The sequence below is a fragment of the Microtus pennsylvanicus genome, chromosome 10, assembly GCF_037038515.1.
Source record: "Microtus pennsylvanicus isolate mMicPen1 chromosome 10, mMicPen1.hap1, whole genome shotgun sequence".
Lineage (NCBI taxonomy): Eukaryota > Metazoa > Chordata > Mammalia > Rodentia > Cricetidae > Microtus > Microtus pennsylvanicus.
Genome location: NC_134588.1, coordinates 49,620,328 through 49,637,338, shown reverse-complemented (window position 1 = coordinate 49,637,338; position 17,011 = coordinate 49,620,328). Strand labels below are relative to the sequence as shown.

The 17,011-nt window shown below is 40.9% G+C and overlaps 1 protein-coding gene across 7 annotated transcripts in view; it reads right to left on the bottom strand.

The window, feature by feature from the left end:
• Abl2 (ABL proto-oncogene 2, non-receptor tyrosine kinase) overlaps positions 1 to 17,011 on the bottom strand; it is a 91,930-nt gene that overhangs the window by 12,258 nt on the left and 62,661 nt on the right. For all 7 annotated transcript variants that reach the window (XM_075988318.1, XM_075988323.1, XM_075988319.1 and 4 more), the window contains 7 exons: positions 12,160 to 12,455; positions 7,908 to 8,180; positions 6,179 to 6,263; positions 4,494 to 4,671; positions 3,809 to 3,993; positions 2,521 to 2,673; positions 925 to 1,014 (listed from right to left, as the gene is read on the bottom strand). In XM_075988318.1, the coding sequence (XP_075844433.1) occupies positions 925 to 1,014; positions 2,521 to 2,673; positions 3,809 to 3,993; positions 4,494 to 4,671; positions 6,179 to 6,263; positions 7,908 to 8,180; positions 12,160 to 12,455 (1,260 nt within the window). The remainder of the gene's footprint in view (positions 1 to 924; positions 1,015 to 2,520; positions 2,674 to 3,808; positions 3,994 to 4,493; positions 4,672 to 6,178; positions 6,264 to 7,907; positions 8,181 to 12,159; positions 12,456 to 17,011) is intronic.

The window sequence follows — 17,011 nt, the reverse complement described above, 5'->3', positions numbered from 1 at the left end:
TCCTCATGTTCTGGTGACCCCAATCATAAAATTATTTTTATTTGCTACTTCATAACTTTAATTTTGTTACTGTTATGAATCATAACATAAATATCTGGTATGTGACCCCTGTGAAAGGGTTGTTCAACAACCCCAAGAGATTGCAATGGGTGCTCTAAAGCCAGAGTTACGGATACTTGTGAGTCACCCAGAGTGGATGTTGGTTCTGGCCCCCTGCAAGAGTACTAAGTGTCCTGACTGCCGAGCCATCTTCCCATCCCCTAGAATACTTTTTTTAAGTATTTATTTATTTATTATTCATACAGTATCTGTCTGTGTGTATGCCTGCAGGCCAGCAGAGGGCACCGGACCGCATTATAGATGGTTGTGTGCCATCATGTGGTTGCTGGGAATTGAACTTTGGAAGAGCAGGCAATGCTCTTAACCTCTGAGTCATCTCTCCAGCCCGTCCCCCTAGAATATTTTCACACTTATTTTTTAATCTCCTTCATACTGTGTTAAGAACTACTGAAGTTACTGATTTTCTTTGTAGAGACTGAGTACATTTTAAATCAAAATGTAATTTCAGTATGAAATACGATATAAAAACCCCCAGTACTCCTGGGCAGTAGTGGCGTACACCTTTAATCCCAGTACTCCGGAGGCAGAGAGGTAGGCAGATCTCTTGAGTTTGAGGCCAGTCTGGTATACAGAGTAAACTCCATGACACGCAGGGATACACAATGAAACCTTGTCTCAAAAACCAAGTAAAAAAAGAAAGAAAAATGAAAAACACAAAACTTTTAAAAAGGTATAAAAAAGCAGAATAATAAAGGTCAAAAGTCAACTTTAAACAGTTAAAAACTATAGTAGCTGCCCATTTTGAATGACCATCACTACCCTGCAACTGGCCACCAGTAGTCAATCCCCAGTCACAAGACTTACCTTCAGAGATGCTGGAGTCATGAAACATTGTTTCAAAAGCTTGATGGGTTTCAGCAAAAGAGGGCCTGTCAGCAGGGCTCCACTTCCAGCCTGTAACAGAAGAGAACTTAAAGCCTCCTTGACAGCGTCATGCCCAGAAGCACACCAGCAATGGGGTCCACACGCCATGGTGTGTGCTATCAGAGTACTGCATGTGTAGGTGAACCGTGGGATGTACGGCTACTTCCTGGTTCCAGCCATAGAGTACGAGTTCCCACTCCTTGGTGTTGGTCCCCATTCCTACTACTTTCACAAAAATGAGGAAAAGATCAGGAGAATGTTTAGAAAATGGCAAGTTTTCCACTTTTAGAAAAGTGAACTAGTAAGATTGCTCAGTGGTATAAGTGCTCACCACCAAGATTGAACCTGAGTTCAATCCCTGGCTTCACAATGTGAAATAAGAGAATTTATACAGAGACTCCCACACTAAAACTGCAGCATACCCCATAAATAAATAATAATAAATATTTTAAAAAATAACTGGGTAGGCATGGTAGCACACACCTTTAATCCCAACACTGAGGAGGCAGAGACAGGCAGATCTCTATGAGATCAAGAGCAGTCTGCTGGACACAGTGAGTTCCAGGCCAGAATGGGCTTCATGATGAGATACTGTCTTTAAAAAAAAAAAAAAATCAAACAAAAACCAACCAACCACCACCAACAAAATACACCCAGGTTCCTAAAAATTGAGTGTATAAATCCAGAAGTTTAACAAGCTATCAGAAAGATTACAGAGTTCATACTTGATAAAGGGTAGCACGAGCCGCAAATGCTCGTTGAGAAAATAATGCAGTAGCGCGTGAACACAAGCACACTCTTGTTTACTACTCAATTCCTAAGCTTGCATCCTCAAGCAGTCTGATGCTTTTGTCCACCTTCATAAGAGATTACTTTCTGGTTTTTATGTGTCTAGAAAATGCATGGGAGTGTGCATTTATACGCCCACATGTAAGGCTTGTGGAAGTCAGAAAAAAACACAGGATGCCTTTCTCTACTGCTCTTTGCTTTAGTGCCTTGACACAGGGTCTCTCATTGAACAAGAAGCTTGCCACTTCAGCTAAGTATGCTTGCTGGCCAGTGAGCTCCTGGGACCTCATGACATCCCTGATGCTGGGATTACCGGCATGTGCAGCGGAGACAGGCTTTTCACTAGGGATTTGAACTCAAGTCCTCATGCATGCAGAGCAAGTGCTCTTACACACTGAGCCACCTCCCAGCCCACCACAGGTTACTTTAACAATCACACTTAGTAACCATTCATATCTAGCTGAAAGCAGCCATCCTCCTAATATTTTATGCAAATTCAACTTCTCACTGCCTTATTAAATATACAGAAATTGGCTCTGTATATGGGCCACAGACAGCTATTCTTGGGATTCCAGTAAGACTCAATGGTACATCATGCACTGTGCCAACTGGCCCTGTCAATGACAAGCTCTTTAATTGTTAATGAGACTAGATCCAGTCTATCAAGACTGAGAGCAAAAATGGTAGATTTCATTAACCACCCTGTTGCTGGTTCTTTTTCAAAGCTCAAATATACAAAACACTTACATGCTCTCATAAGTTCATATACTTTAGGGGGGCACCCCTCAGGCTGTTCCATTCGATATCCTTTTTCCAGTAGGTCATAGACTTGAGATAGGTCAATACCTGGATATGGTGACATCCCATATGTAGCAATTTCCCATAAAAGTACTCCAAAAGCTGTGTAAAGGGATTAAAAAAATATATTTTTATTGGTCCCAATTCCAATTTTCTATACTAATTTGGTCTACTGAGTCTCTCTACTTAGTCATTCAGGGCAGTAGAAATTAGATCCAGGATAAGGACAAATTCTAAATGAAACATTCTCAGACCGTCCTTACATAGAGCATTCCCTATGACAGAATTCTGAAAATAAGCACAAGCTCACAGGAAAAGCAGGAAGCTTTAGAGAGGAAGGACTGGTACAGATCCACTGCAGTGTGAGGTCTGGACTGGACCCTCTTTCAAGGCATAGGGGTTTTGGTTTTGGTTTTTCCCCCCTAAAAACAGGCTCTTACACAGTTCAGGCTAACCTAGAACTTACTATATAGAAAGCACAGGCTGGCCTAGAACTTACTATATAGAAAGCACAGGCTGGCCTAGAACTTACTATATAGCGAGCACAGGCTGACCTAGAACTTACTATACAGAGAGCACAGGCTGACCTAGAACTTACTATACAGAGAGCACAGGCTGGCCTGTACTCCAATTTGTGCTCATACTCCTTCAGTCTCCTAAGTGCTGAGATCAGAGCCCTCACCACCATGTCAAGCTATATGGCTGCTGTTCACAGTCTTGTCATACTGTCCAGGTAGGTGTTAAGGGATCTGAGCATCTAAGCATCCAGTGTGCTAAAGTACAGGCATCTGCTACCATGTCTCAACTGTAATACATTTTTTGATTGCTTCTACCCAACCCCTATGCTGGGGAACGGCCCAGGGTCTTGTACCAACTAGGCAAGTACTCTACCACTAAACTATACCCCATCCCTATGTAGCTCAAGCTGGCCTCACTCCAAACTCCCAGATCTCGTATCTCAGATTTCTGAGTGACGGTATTACAAGTAGGTGTTGATATTTTCTCAGCTGTTTCCACCACCCTTCTCAATATCCTTTTTTTTTTATGTGAGAATCATAAAAGCTCTGAAGAACTAAGGGAATTAGCTGGGCATGGTGGCTTATGGTCCTCACTCAGGAGGTTGAGGTTGAAGAACTATCCCAAGTTTTGGCCTAGACTATATAGTAACTACCAGGCCAGCCATGGTTAATGTTAAATGAATGAATAAAATACATATAAGAAGTTGTATCAACCTTACCCCAGACGTCAGATTTGATTGAAAAGGTATTATAGGCCAGACTTTCAGGTGCCGTCCATTTAATAGGGAATTTGGCTCCAGCGTGAGCAGTGTAGGTGTCTCCAGTCATCAGTCTACTTAAACCAAAGTCAGCTACTTTCACCACATGGTTTTCGCCTACTAGGCAGTTCCGTGCAGCAAGATCTCTATGGGAAAGAGCCCTGCATTATTCCAGCTGATGGTGAGAAAGATGGGTGTGAACACGCTAGTCTTGGTTCGGTGTGTTACAGGCAGAGTTGATAAGGAGATGCTAACTAACACTGTCATACTTTATGATATATGATAATCACCAGTATGGAAACTCACTAATTTCTACCACTCATTGAGTACCCACAAAGAGGCAGAAAAAAGACGTTGAACAAAATGAATTCCCTTTTAAATATAATGGGATAGATTTCAAGGGGGAGCAACAGACCCCTCCCTGAAGGCTTTAAAATACTTTCCTAAGACAGAATGGCATTTAAAAAATTTGGCCACTAGGTGGAACAAAGGATCTTGGGTGAAGTGTTAGATGAAACAGCTCTCTGGTTTGAGGCTGAAACAGAGGAAGCCTGTGTGTGAAACGGTCTGCCAACGCTCTTCTTTCATGGTCACGTCAAGCAAGACAGCTCTGTGGTTAGTCATCACAACAGTCAGCTTCACACACCTATGGATGAAGTTCTTCTTCTCCAAATACTCCATGGCAGAAGAGATCTGAGTCGCCATGTAAAGTAGAACAACTGCTGTCACCTCCTCGCGGTTGCATTCCCGGAGATAATCCAGCAGATTCCCGTAAGGCATGTATTCAGTCACGATGTAGAACGGCGGTTCCAGAGTACACACACCTGACCAAGAACAATTGACAATCTTCACCACATTCTATGAAATAAACACAACACATCTTAAACTGGCTGGTCAATCTGTTCCGCCATACTGTCCTCTGCAGCTTCACAGACCTTTTCAGCATTGGCCTGGGACGCAGATTTCTTACCTTAACCCGAAAAGGAATAAGACCAACATTTCTAGAGCTCTGTATGTGCCCATTCCCCTTCAATTGGGTGCAAACCATGTTAACTTAAAGTAACAGAACTTAGGCCTACGCTGATGTTTCCTTGCTTCTAACTACTTTGTAAAAAACTATCTTCATAGTCAAGAATTTCACTAATAAATGGCAGATTCCATATTAATTGGTTTCCTTTTAGCATAGCTTAGCTTAATTTGAGCATTCAAAAAAAAAAATGGTCCATCTGGGCAGTGGTGGCGCATGCCTTTAATCCTAACACTTGGGAGGCAGATCTCTCTGAGTTGAAGGCCAGTCTGGCCTACAAGGGTGAGTTCCAGGACAGCCAGTGCTACACAGAGAAACCCTGTCTTGGAAAACAAAACAAGAATAGAAAAGGCCTGATTTTTAAAAAAGCAAAAATGCTTCCTCAAAGGATCCTTTGTAACCCAAACAAGTAAGAAACTAGCCCATTGCAGCATATGCATTTCCTGCTTGAATAAACTCATCGGCCACAAGTTTTAATTCACCTTTTCCAGTGGTTCTTTGTTTAATGTCTCCTAATATTTCATGGCAATTTTTGATGCCACCTTGAATGCTTGTGAACTTTGAATCTGGGAAAACTACAAATTAGACACGTTTACACAATGCAATCAACCTGTGGCTGGAGAGATGACTGGGCAGTTAAGAGCACTGGTTGATCTTTCAGAGGACTGGGGTTTGATTCCCAGCATCCACATGGCAGCTCACAACTATCTGTAACTCTAGTACTGGGGAATCCAACGCCCTCCCTCTGGCCTCCAAAGGCACAAGGCACACATATGGTACATAGACACACATGTAGGCAAAACACCCAAACACTTTAACTAAGTAAAGAAAATTTAAAGGGGCCGGAGAGTTGGTTCAGGGGTTAAGAACTCCAGTTCCAGGAGATCCAATGTCCTCTTCTTATTTCCTTGGGCACTGCAGATGTTTATAACCAGACAAAACATATATACATATAAAATACAGTGAAAAATATAAGTTCTTTTAAAAAAGCCATCAACTTGGGCCACTGTTGTTTGTTTTAAGCAGTCTACTAATGAAAGGAGAAGCGATGTGCCTACGTGCGCATATGCCTGCATGTGTGTATGTGTATTTGCAGTACTAAGTCTAAGACTTGATGCTTACTAGCTCTACTCCTGGTCTGCATCCCCAGCTCTTGACAGGATTTAATGCAGTCAGTTTACACCTAGGATTTCCAACATGGTGCTAAAACAAAACACAACAATCTGCAAAACCATGATCTGAATACAACAAAGGGCTGGGGTGGGAGCGTGGATCTGAGGAAATCTATGGTTTGGGGTTCTTACCTAACAGTTGTACTAGATTAGGATGCTTGATTTCCTTCATCACTGCAGCTTCTTTCAGGAACTCTTCTACCTCCATGGTATCTTCCTGTTAAAGGTTAAAGTATGTAAGAAAGAAAGACTTATTCATTTAAGTTAATTCACAAGCCTACTTGAGGCATTAAAGTAAAAGGGGGCTGGAGGGATGGCTCAGTAGTTAAGAGCACTTGTTGCTCTTGCAGAGGATCTAGGTTTGGTCCCCAGGATCCACATGGCAGTTAATAACCATCTGTAGTTCCAGGGACTCTGATGCCCTCTTCTGGCCTCCCTGAACACTGCAACTATGTGGTGTAAAATGTAGACAAAAACACTCATACACATAAAAGTACTTTTTTTTTTAAGTAAAAGGGATCACATTTGAGTATTCTAGCATATTATCTTAAGATTAATCTTACTACATACAACCTAATATGCTCTACAGAAGAATAACTAAGAATACTGTCTTTAACTTATCCAATGTCAGACATTGGAATAAAAATGAAAATAAACAGGGCAAGCAAAATTCAACAGCCTCATCTTAAAACTCACCACAGCAGAGGACTGAGATTCAGTTTTCTGGCAGGTTAGTGTTTGACCTTCTGATTAGATCCTGAGATTCTTTTTTTTTTTTAAGATTTATTTATTTGTTTGTTTGTTTTTCGAGACGACAGGGTTTCTCTGTGGCTTTGGAGCCTGTCCTGGAACTAGCTCTGTAGACCAGGCTGGTCTCGAACTCACAGAGATCCGCCTGCCTCTGCCTCCCGAGTGCTGGGATTAAAGGCGTGTGCCACCACCTCCCGGCTATTTATTTATTTTTTAACAGCATTCTGCCTGCATGTGTGCCTGCACACAGCAGAGGGCACCAGATCTCATCATAGATGGTTGTGAGCCACCATGTGGTTGCTGGGAATTGAACTCAGGACCTCTGGAAGAGTAGTCAGTGCTCTTAACCTCTGAGCCATCTCTCCAGCCCGATACTGGGATTCTTAAAGAACAAAGCACATGTGCACCGCATCACTGCTCACTTCACACTCAGGACATGCTAGTAAACATGGCTGAGCTGACTACCCATGAGAACAGCTCACATGAATGACACACCACGGTACTGAATGACTGACAACTCTGTTGATTTTATACCAGGGTGCTTAAAAAAAAGGACAGAAGGGTCAGGAAAAGGACTTTTATGAATTTAAGAACAAGAAGTGATTAGCAGGGCATGGTAGTGCATACTTGTAAGTCTAGCACTTGGAGGCTGAGGCAGAGGATCATGACTTGAAGACCAACCCAGACTACTTAGTGACACCCTGTCATTTTTACTTTAACTTTAAAAAAAGGGTGTCTCAATTGCAAGAAGGCATAAGGGAGAAACAAAAGGCAGGGGGATAGAGACCAAAATAGGGAGCTTATGATCACATGGAGAATTCTGTTCAGCAGGGCCTGTTCTCAGCAGAACTTATAATTTGCTTCTAAATCCCGATACGATCTCTATCAACAGCCTCCAGAGACAAGCCTTTCCAGCACGTGGGTTGTTCTGCAGGGAATAATCTGCCCTGCACTGTCAGCAGCGGCACTACGGTTAATCACCACCATTTGCTGAAATGTTTGGCACCAGTAGGTGGAAAGTGTTCCAAAGTTGAAGAAGGGCACACTGATCTTTCCAAGTGATTCAGCACACACACAAACATGCCTGCAAACTTAACTCTCAGCAACCTACCTTCAGTGTTTTCACAGCGACCGTAAGGCTGTATTTCTTCCAGACGCCAACATAAACCTCTCCATACTGACCGCCCCCAAGTTTGTGCTTCATGGTAATATCTGTTCGTTCCATTTCCCATTTGTCATGGATAGGGGACACACCATAGACGGTTGGCTTGTTACACTTGGGTGCCGGGTAATGCAGTGTGGTCACTAGCCCGTCAGCGACTGTAGAGTGGTGGTGAACAAGCTCTGCCAACGTGCTAAAGCGGCTCTCAGCAGTCACATACACCTGCGGAGAAAAGGAGACTCAACGAACCCAGAAAAGAAGGAACTATTTTTAAAATCATACATTTCACTGGCCTAGAGATGTGATATTTGCTTGTTTTCTGAGATAGGGTCTCAACTATGTCCTTGAACTCACAGAAATCTACCTGCCTCTCCTCCAGAGTTCTCTACCTCTAGGTGTGCGCTACCACACTTGGCCTGGCTTTGTTGTTGTTTTGAGACAGGGTGTCCATTATATAGCCCAGGCTGGCCTTGAAGAATTTCTGAGGCTTCTGTCTCCACCTACAAGGCACGAAGATCACAGGTGCTGTCTGCGAGTGCTACTAGCACTCTAGAAGGTTATCAGAATTAAGACAGTAAATGTTAATACTCAGGGCAAGGGAGATGGCTTAATCTCATTGTAAGCATCCTGCCTATTCTTTCAGCTGCAGGTACGTCAGGCAAACTTGTCCTCAGAATACTGCTAAGCATTAGGACTAGAGAATGTGTAATTCAGCACTCAGAAGATGCCGGAGGAAGAGCATTCAGAGTTCCAGGACAGCCTGTGCTAGAGCAAGACACTACCACAAAAAAAAGACTCAAACCTGAGAAGTGGTTAAAATAAGCAATCAGGATCTGCTTCCAAGCTAATAATAAAGGAGAATTTATAATCCATGGGGAACATAAACTGACAGCCACTAATTTTAAAATTAAGAAGTTATACGGGTATAATACTTATTTAATCATCATATAATTAATTATAAATTTTATTTTTACAACATCCCTTTTAAATGTCTAGGCCATTAAAAAAGAAATATAATTGGATTTCAGAGTTATTAACAAGATGCTTGTTAATTTGTGATAATTAATAAGTATAAAATAAGATAGTCTTTGGCTGTATCTTTTTTCGAGACAGGATTTCTCTGTGTAGCTCTGGCTAACCTGGAAATTGCTTTGTAGATCAGGCTGGCCTCAAACTCACAGAGAACTGCTTCCTCTGCCTCCCAAGGGTTAGGATTAAAGGCATGCATCACCACCACCAGGCTGGCTTTATCTTCTAAGAGAATATGATTTGCCTGTTTTTAATTAACTGACTGATTAATTTACACAGAGTCCCTCTATATAACCCAGTTTGGTCTCAAACTTGTGATTTTCTTGCTTCAGCTTCATGAGTGCTGGGATTAGAGTGTGTGCCATCATGCCCAAGCTATTGTTTCAACAATAAACCACTATTTAAAACAAAAAGGTGCTTTATTGTATATAAAAATGTGCATAATTCATAAGTGGAGAACTAGTGATCTTTCACAAAATAAACTCCTCACACAAGAACTATAACACCACCAGCACCCAGAATCCTTGCCTGCAAAGGTTTCCACTATATACACTTGTAGCATATGGGACTAGCCCTGTCGGAACTGCATGATGTACAGAAGTCATGCAGTATGTATTATCTAGTGCCGGTTCTCTTTATTAAACTATTATTCACATGCTATAAAATCAGTATTACAGTATACCATTCCATACCTTTCAGCACATTTACCGGGCTCGCTAATCAATCACCACTATCCAACTCCATCGAAGTACTTTTATCATTTCCCACAGAAAACCCATAGCTATTAGCGACCACTCCCACACTCCTCTCCATACAATTCTCTGGAAAATATTACTCTTGTCAATCTACTTTATGCGTATGAAACTCATCTATAAGACAGTCAGAAAAATTATCTGTAAAGGGATAAAAAAAAACAGGTATCTTAGGCTTGGGGCTATATAGGGTCTCTGTAGCAACTACTTCGGTCTGCTTAGAAACAGAACGTAGCTTCAGATACTACAGAAACAAATAACATGATGATACAGGGAGCTATTAGGCCACCGCTTCCTAGGGACTTGTGTACAGAACATCATGTTCATTTCTGTTTCTGAAGGAGATTCTATTTTAATAATATATGATCATTTATTAATCAATTACACTGTTTGGTGTTATCACAAACACCGTGGCTGTGAATCAATTTTCTTGCGTAAGTCTGGCACATATGTGTGGTCACTACTGTTGTGTTTATGTCAGGTAGTAGATGCACAGTGTCCCCCAAAAGACTTGTGCTGAAGGGCTCGCTGGTCTTTAGCTGGTAGGTCCAATCAGTAAGCTGCTTCTCTCTGCTCCCTTTTTGGTAGCTATGAGGTGAGCAGTTCTGTTCCACCACGTGACCCCACCATGATGTTCTGCCTGACCACAGCCTGAAAATATTAGAAAAAGTACTGCAAACAGACTGAACTCTTTGAAACTATGAGTCAAAATAAATGTCTGTGAACTATTTCTCTCTGGTGTTTGTCATAGAGACAAATAAAAGCAAACAACTAATAACTACTGGCACTTTTGTTACATTACAATGCTGGGCGGTGGTGGCGCACGCCTTTAATCCCAGCACTCGGGAGGCAGAGGCAGGCGGATCTCTGGGAGTTCGAGACCAGCCTGGTCTACAAGAGCTAGTTCCAGGACAGGCTCCAAAGCTACAGACAAACCTTGTCTTGAAAAAAACCAAAAACCAAAAGCATTACAAACTCTGAATCCATTCACTTGGACCATAGACAATACACTATGCTTGTATAATGGTACAAAAGGAGAAAGAAAACTAGTAATATATATATTTCCTATGTTGTATAAGCTATTAAACTTTACAAAAATTGCTTCATTTAATACTTACAATAATCCTACAAGATGGGGTTTAATAACAGGCAAGGGGGAGATGGAAGTGATAGCTTAGTGGTTAACAGTGTATACTGCTCTTGAAGAGGACTGACATTCAGTCTCCAGCACCCATGCCAGGAAGCATACAATTCCAGTTTCAGGAGAATCTGAAGTCCTCTTCCGGCCTGTGTGGTTACTGCACCCACATGCACAAACACCCACCCACAGACATACAACACATTATACATCATTTTAAAAATTGAAAAGTAAACAAAGTTGAAAAAATAATAGTAATATACAAAGGAAAGCCAGGTGTGGTGCACACCTATAATCCCAGGACTCTGAACACAGAAACAGAATGGCTGTTACAGCTCAAATTCAGCATGGTCTACATTGCAAGTTCCAGTCCATATGGTATAACACAAAGAGACCTTGCCTAAATCACCAACCATCACCACCAACACTAGGCAAACTGAGACTCAGGTAAAGTCTCCAAGTTAATAAATAGTGCACTTAGAAAGTAAAGCTGTTCTGCTTGCCCCATGGAGGAAAGGGGGCTCAACCTAAATCAACCATTCAATAGAACAAAACCTGATGTAAGTTTGGGCTTTATAATTTATATTCCATTTTTGTTTTAAATTTTAATTACTATTACTTTATTATTTTGTGTGGATGAGTGTTTTGCTCACGTCTGTGTACCGCATGTATTCCTAGTACCAGTGGAGGCCAGAAGAGGGCACTGGATCTCTCAGAACTGGGGTTACAGATGGTGAATTATTGGGTGAGTGTTGTAAATTGAAACTAGGTCCTCTGCAGAGTGGCCAGTGCACTTGATACCAGAGCCATCTCTCCAGCCCTAAACAGTTCCAGCCTAACACATCCACTCTACTGAGATTGAGTTTCCCAACATCCAAGTTTCTAAGTGGCTGGGTGATCTATTTATATTAACATATACTAATGAGAAGCAACTCTTACTCTGTGAACTTCCTGATGGACATTAGAGTTGATTTCTAACTTTTGCTTCTAAGCACTTAGTGTGTATTTGTGTTGATGATTAAAACAGCTAACATGTATACACCTCTTCATTCCTCGCCTTCAAATATGGCTTACCCTTAAACTATTAATTATCTACAATTTTATCCTTATTACAAAGTTGGTTTGAAAGACAGACTCTCTAACATGCTAAACAACCCAAACTCACACAATTAGGCAACACTTTATTTTACATCAGACAGAAATGATTTTCTACTTTAACCCTGTTCAGTGCATTTCTTCAACAGCTAGTCCACATGCACAGGTGGCTGCTGACATGTCTTACCTTGCTGTCTGTGGTGGTATTGATCCTGTAGTGATACACACGTCCCTCATACCTGAGTGAGATGGACAGCTGCCCAGGGCTGCTCTCACTCTCTCGAACCAGGAAACTGCCGTTGATAAGGCTGCTGAGGAGATACTCTGCCGCGCTGCGGGACACAGGTCCATGGTACCAGGAATGCTTCTCCAGGCTGTTCACTGGAGTGATGTAGTTGCTAGGCACCCAACCCTGTCCATTCTTAGAGCGAACTTCACTCCACTCGCCATTCTGGTTGTAACCAAGGACTCGTAGTTTTTCACCTAGCCAAGATGTTATCACAGAATGAAAGGGAAAACATTAAGGCTCTTTAAGACTGAGCGGAAGGGCTTAAAACTTCAACCTCACTGAAAAATGAACCAAGAACCTTGGTGCTTGCTTACCAATATCCTGATTAGTTTCCACTCTGTGGCTTAAATCAAATGAGCATAACAAGAAATGGTTTCAGACAGTTTAAGTTTTTAAAGGATTATATGTCACTTAAATTGTCTTGCAGAAACTATGTCCTGTGCTAAGTTAGTATAGAAAGTTTATTCAAATAGCTAGAAAATGACAGTGTTCGTGTGTGTGTGTGTATGTGTGTGTGTGTGTCTGTCCGTCCAGAAAGGGGTGCTGGATCCTCTGGGACTGGAGTAACCAACAACTCTGAGTTATCTAATACAGATACTGAGAACTGAACTTTGATCCTCTGAAGGAGCAGTAAGTGCTCTTAACCACTGAACTATCTACCAAGCCCACCCACCTACCCCTTCTTCTTTTAAGACAGTTTCATGTAGCCTACACCGCTGGACTTGGGCTCATGACCCTTCTTCAGTCTTCTGAATTCTGGATTATAGGCATATACTAACACCTGGATAGTACTCACTCTTCAAAAGAAAAGTAAAATTTACTTTCACTTAAAGAGATATACATGTATGTATGCATATATGTATGTACGTATACATAAACACACACAGATGATTCAGTGTTAATGATAACAAAAGCTTAGGAACAAGATGTCTAAAATACAGTTACTTGTATTTTCAGATGATGTCAAAGCAACAAAGCTTTCAATGTAAGCAAATACTTCCTGCCCCAACCTCCTGAGACTCCAGATCCAACAAAGAGGTTTCAGCACAAGAACTGTTTAGAGGATGGGAGGGGTGGTGAAGACTCTTAAGGCTCAAGTGTTTCCAGAATTCAAGGTTTCAAAGTTCCATTTTCTCAGTTTCTTCCTGTTTCCCATAAAAAATGAATCATTCTTTCCCATTCCTCTAAAATTAGTCTGTGGTAACAGAAAATAACTGTAAAGTTGGAACCCTAAATCTAAATCACTTGGTGAATCTTTGTATCAGCTTCATTCTCTTGATGTTATTATTAAAAACTTCAATATACACTTTGTCCCATGCAATATACACTTGCAGCATAGACTAGAAGCTTCTTTGTCAAATCTGATAGAGTAACAGATAGCAATGGTAACACAGATGTTCATCTAAGGACTGTAGTACTTGAGGTTCTTATTTCTAAGAGATACAAAGTTTTCTATAGAGTTCACATCTGTTAGCTCCAGAGAGCAGAAAGAAGCCAATCAATCTATAGTACAGGGCCCAGAAGATACCAGGACAAAACTGGTGAGGGAAATTCAGACTTATTGTTATAGCCATCTACCTTTCTCCTTTGGCTTGCATTATGCTTACCATACCAAAACATCATGTTTTCCATAACTGGAGTCCTATTAGCCCCTACCATTTCACATGAGACACCTGGTATGAGAGAAACCACTCAGAGGTCTGTGTAGGAACTCATATGTGTACATATTATACAATGTATACAGATAATAAGATATGAGTGTCTGGTATGGCAGTGGATATTCACAAATGTGCAGATGCACAGTAGCTATATGTACAAAAGAAAGGAACTTGCAGGCTAGAGAGATGGCTGAGTGATTAAGAGCACTGCCTGCTCTTCCACAGGTCCCAGCGACCACATGGTGCCTCACAACTTATCTGTAATAAGATCTGGTGCCCTCTTCTGGCCTGCAGGCAGACATGCAGACAGAATACTAAGAATACTGTCTACATAATAAATAAATCTTTTTTTTTAAAAGAAAAAGCATACATGTAGACAGAATACTGAGAATACTGTATACATAATAAATCTTTTTTAAAAAAAGAAAAAGCATACATGTAGACAGAATACTGAGTATACTGTATATATAATAAATAAATAAATCTTTTTTAAAAAAAGAAAAGGAACTTGCCAGGGAAATTCACAGAACCGCTTAATATAGGCCATCATAATCAGGATAAAGCCAAAACCCCAGGGCTTTGCTTTTTTTTCCCTCCTCTTTTTATTAGAATTCCTACCCTGGTAATCTTGACTACCATGAAAATGGGCAGGGAAACAGACATTGAACCTGCCAGTACAGGAATCTTAGAACTTTCTTTTTATTTTTGATATGGGAAGACATCACTCTGTCAGGATAGATAGCATCTGTCCCCTGGGTTCAAGCCAACCTCTTGCTTATATGCACACAATATTGTTTTCTTATTCATTTATTCACTCATTCATTTATTCATTCATTCATTTATTTGTTTATTATGTGCACAACATTCTGTCTGTATGTCTGCGGGCCAGAAGAGGGCACCAGACCGCATTACAGATGGTTGTGAGCCACCATGTGGTTGCTGGGAATTGAACTCAGGACCTTCGGAAGAGCAGGCGACGCTCTTAACCACTGAGCCATCTCTCCAGCCCCCCACAATATTGTTTTCTACAAAATTTTTATTTAAAGACAGAGTCTCATTCTGTAGCCCACTCTGGCCAACAATGTTTTGCTTCAGTATCTCAAAATCCTAGAATTTCAAACAAAAGCCACATATTCAACACAAAGTATTTTTTGTGAAGCACATTTATTTTTATTTGATGTGTATAAATGTTTTGCCTGTGTGTATGTATGTGTACCATCTATGTGTATGATACCTGAAAAGGCTAGAAGAGTCTATCACATTTTATGATTTACCACTGGGTCCTCTGCAGAAGTGTTCATAAACCACTGACCCATGTTTCCAGGCCCCAAATTTTATTTAATTCAAGCCAACCATCACTTTCAAAAGAGTAACTATAATTAAAGGATAGTTTCTTCTCTTTTAAAATATAAAAAGGCAGACAATGGTATCAAACATCTTTAATTCCAACACTTGGAATGTAAAGACAGGAGGATTAGGTGTTCAAGGCTAGCCAGCTTTGCATCAAGATCAAGCTTGGGTTACATAAGACCCTGACTCATTAATAATAACACAAAAAAACTCTGAAGTCTGTGTAGGAATTCATATGTGTACATCTTAGACATCTTTTTAGTAGTAAGAAACTGATATAAAAATTAGGTATTAGGTTTTTAAAGAAAACCATTGTCAATCATGAGATAAGGGAATCCCAGTCCTTGAGCAGAATACTAGTGGTTCTATAACTAGTAACTGAGAAATTAAGATGATTTTATCACTGTTTCCTTGATAAAAGAACCATCTTCGAAAATACTGATGAGAAAATTTTACCTAGCTAATGAAGTTCCTAATCACTACTTTGCAAACAGGTACAAAGAGAACACTACCATGTAAAGGAAAACCACACAACAGACATGGCTTGGAAGTCCTTTGTTTTAGCCTTGAACTTTATATAAATAAAATAATCTCCACGTGCATACCTGTTCCAACATCTGCCCCCAATAAACCAAAATCTCATGCTGACCAGAGGAGGGCCTGCATTCCCTGGGCCTCTGGTGTGTGTGTGTGTGTGTGTGTGTGTGTGTGTGTGTGTGTGTGTGTGTGTGTGTGTGTGTGTGTGTGCGCGCGCGCGCGCGCGCGTCTGAACACACCTATACCCCAGTCTGAGAAACTCAGTTTGGGAGGTGGAGAGATGGCTCATCACTTAAGAACACTGGCTGTTCTTTCAGAGGACCTGGGCTAGATTCCCAGCACCCACAGGGTGTCTCACAACCATCTGCAACTCCAGTTCCATGAGATGCAACCATTCTTGAGACCTTCATGGGGCACCAGGCACACATGTGGTACACATGCAGAAAGTCAGGCAAGAGGCTCTCATATACATAGATTAAATACACGTAAAAAAATGTTTTTGTTGACAAACTCGGTTTTAAGGAATTCTGCTTAAGTGAATTTGATGGCACTTAAAAATTGCTATGTTGATTCTGGGGTTATAGTTCATCACTAGAGCACACGACTAGCTTGTATGAGGTTCCAAAGTTAATGACTAGTTATAAAAATTCTATATAGAGCCGGGCGGTGGTGGCGCACGCCTTTAATCCCAGCACTTGGGAGGCAGAGGCAGGCGGATCTCTGTGAGTTCGAGACCAGCCTGATCTACAGAGCTAGTTCCAGGACAGGCTCCAAAGCCACAGCGAAACTCTGTCTCGAAAAACCAAAAAAAAAAAAAAAAAAAAAAAAAAAAAAATTCTATATAGAAATATTTCCTCACAGTCAGGGAAGGCTTGCTGGCCTGACTTAGTATCATCATTTCCACTAAATGCTTCATTTTGAACCTTATAAATCAAAGGTATCTGTTTGAGAAATAATAGCTTGTTATAATTTCATTTAAATATTATTTTGAAATACATTTCCTTACCATGAGAGGCTTTACAGCCTCCCTACCACCACCCCCCCAAAAAAAACAGTGCAGGAGACTAGCCTAACCCAGTCCATGTGTGAAACAAACAAGAACGTCCCCATTCTTATTCTTTCTCATAAAGTTCCACTATTTTCATTGATGTTCAAAATATAATTGGTGATTTTATCTGGTCATGTCCTATTGTTTCCTTTTATAA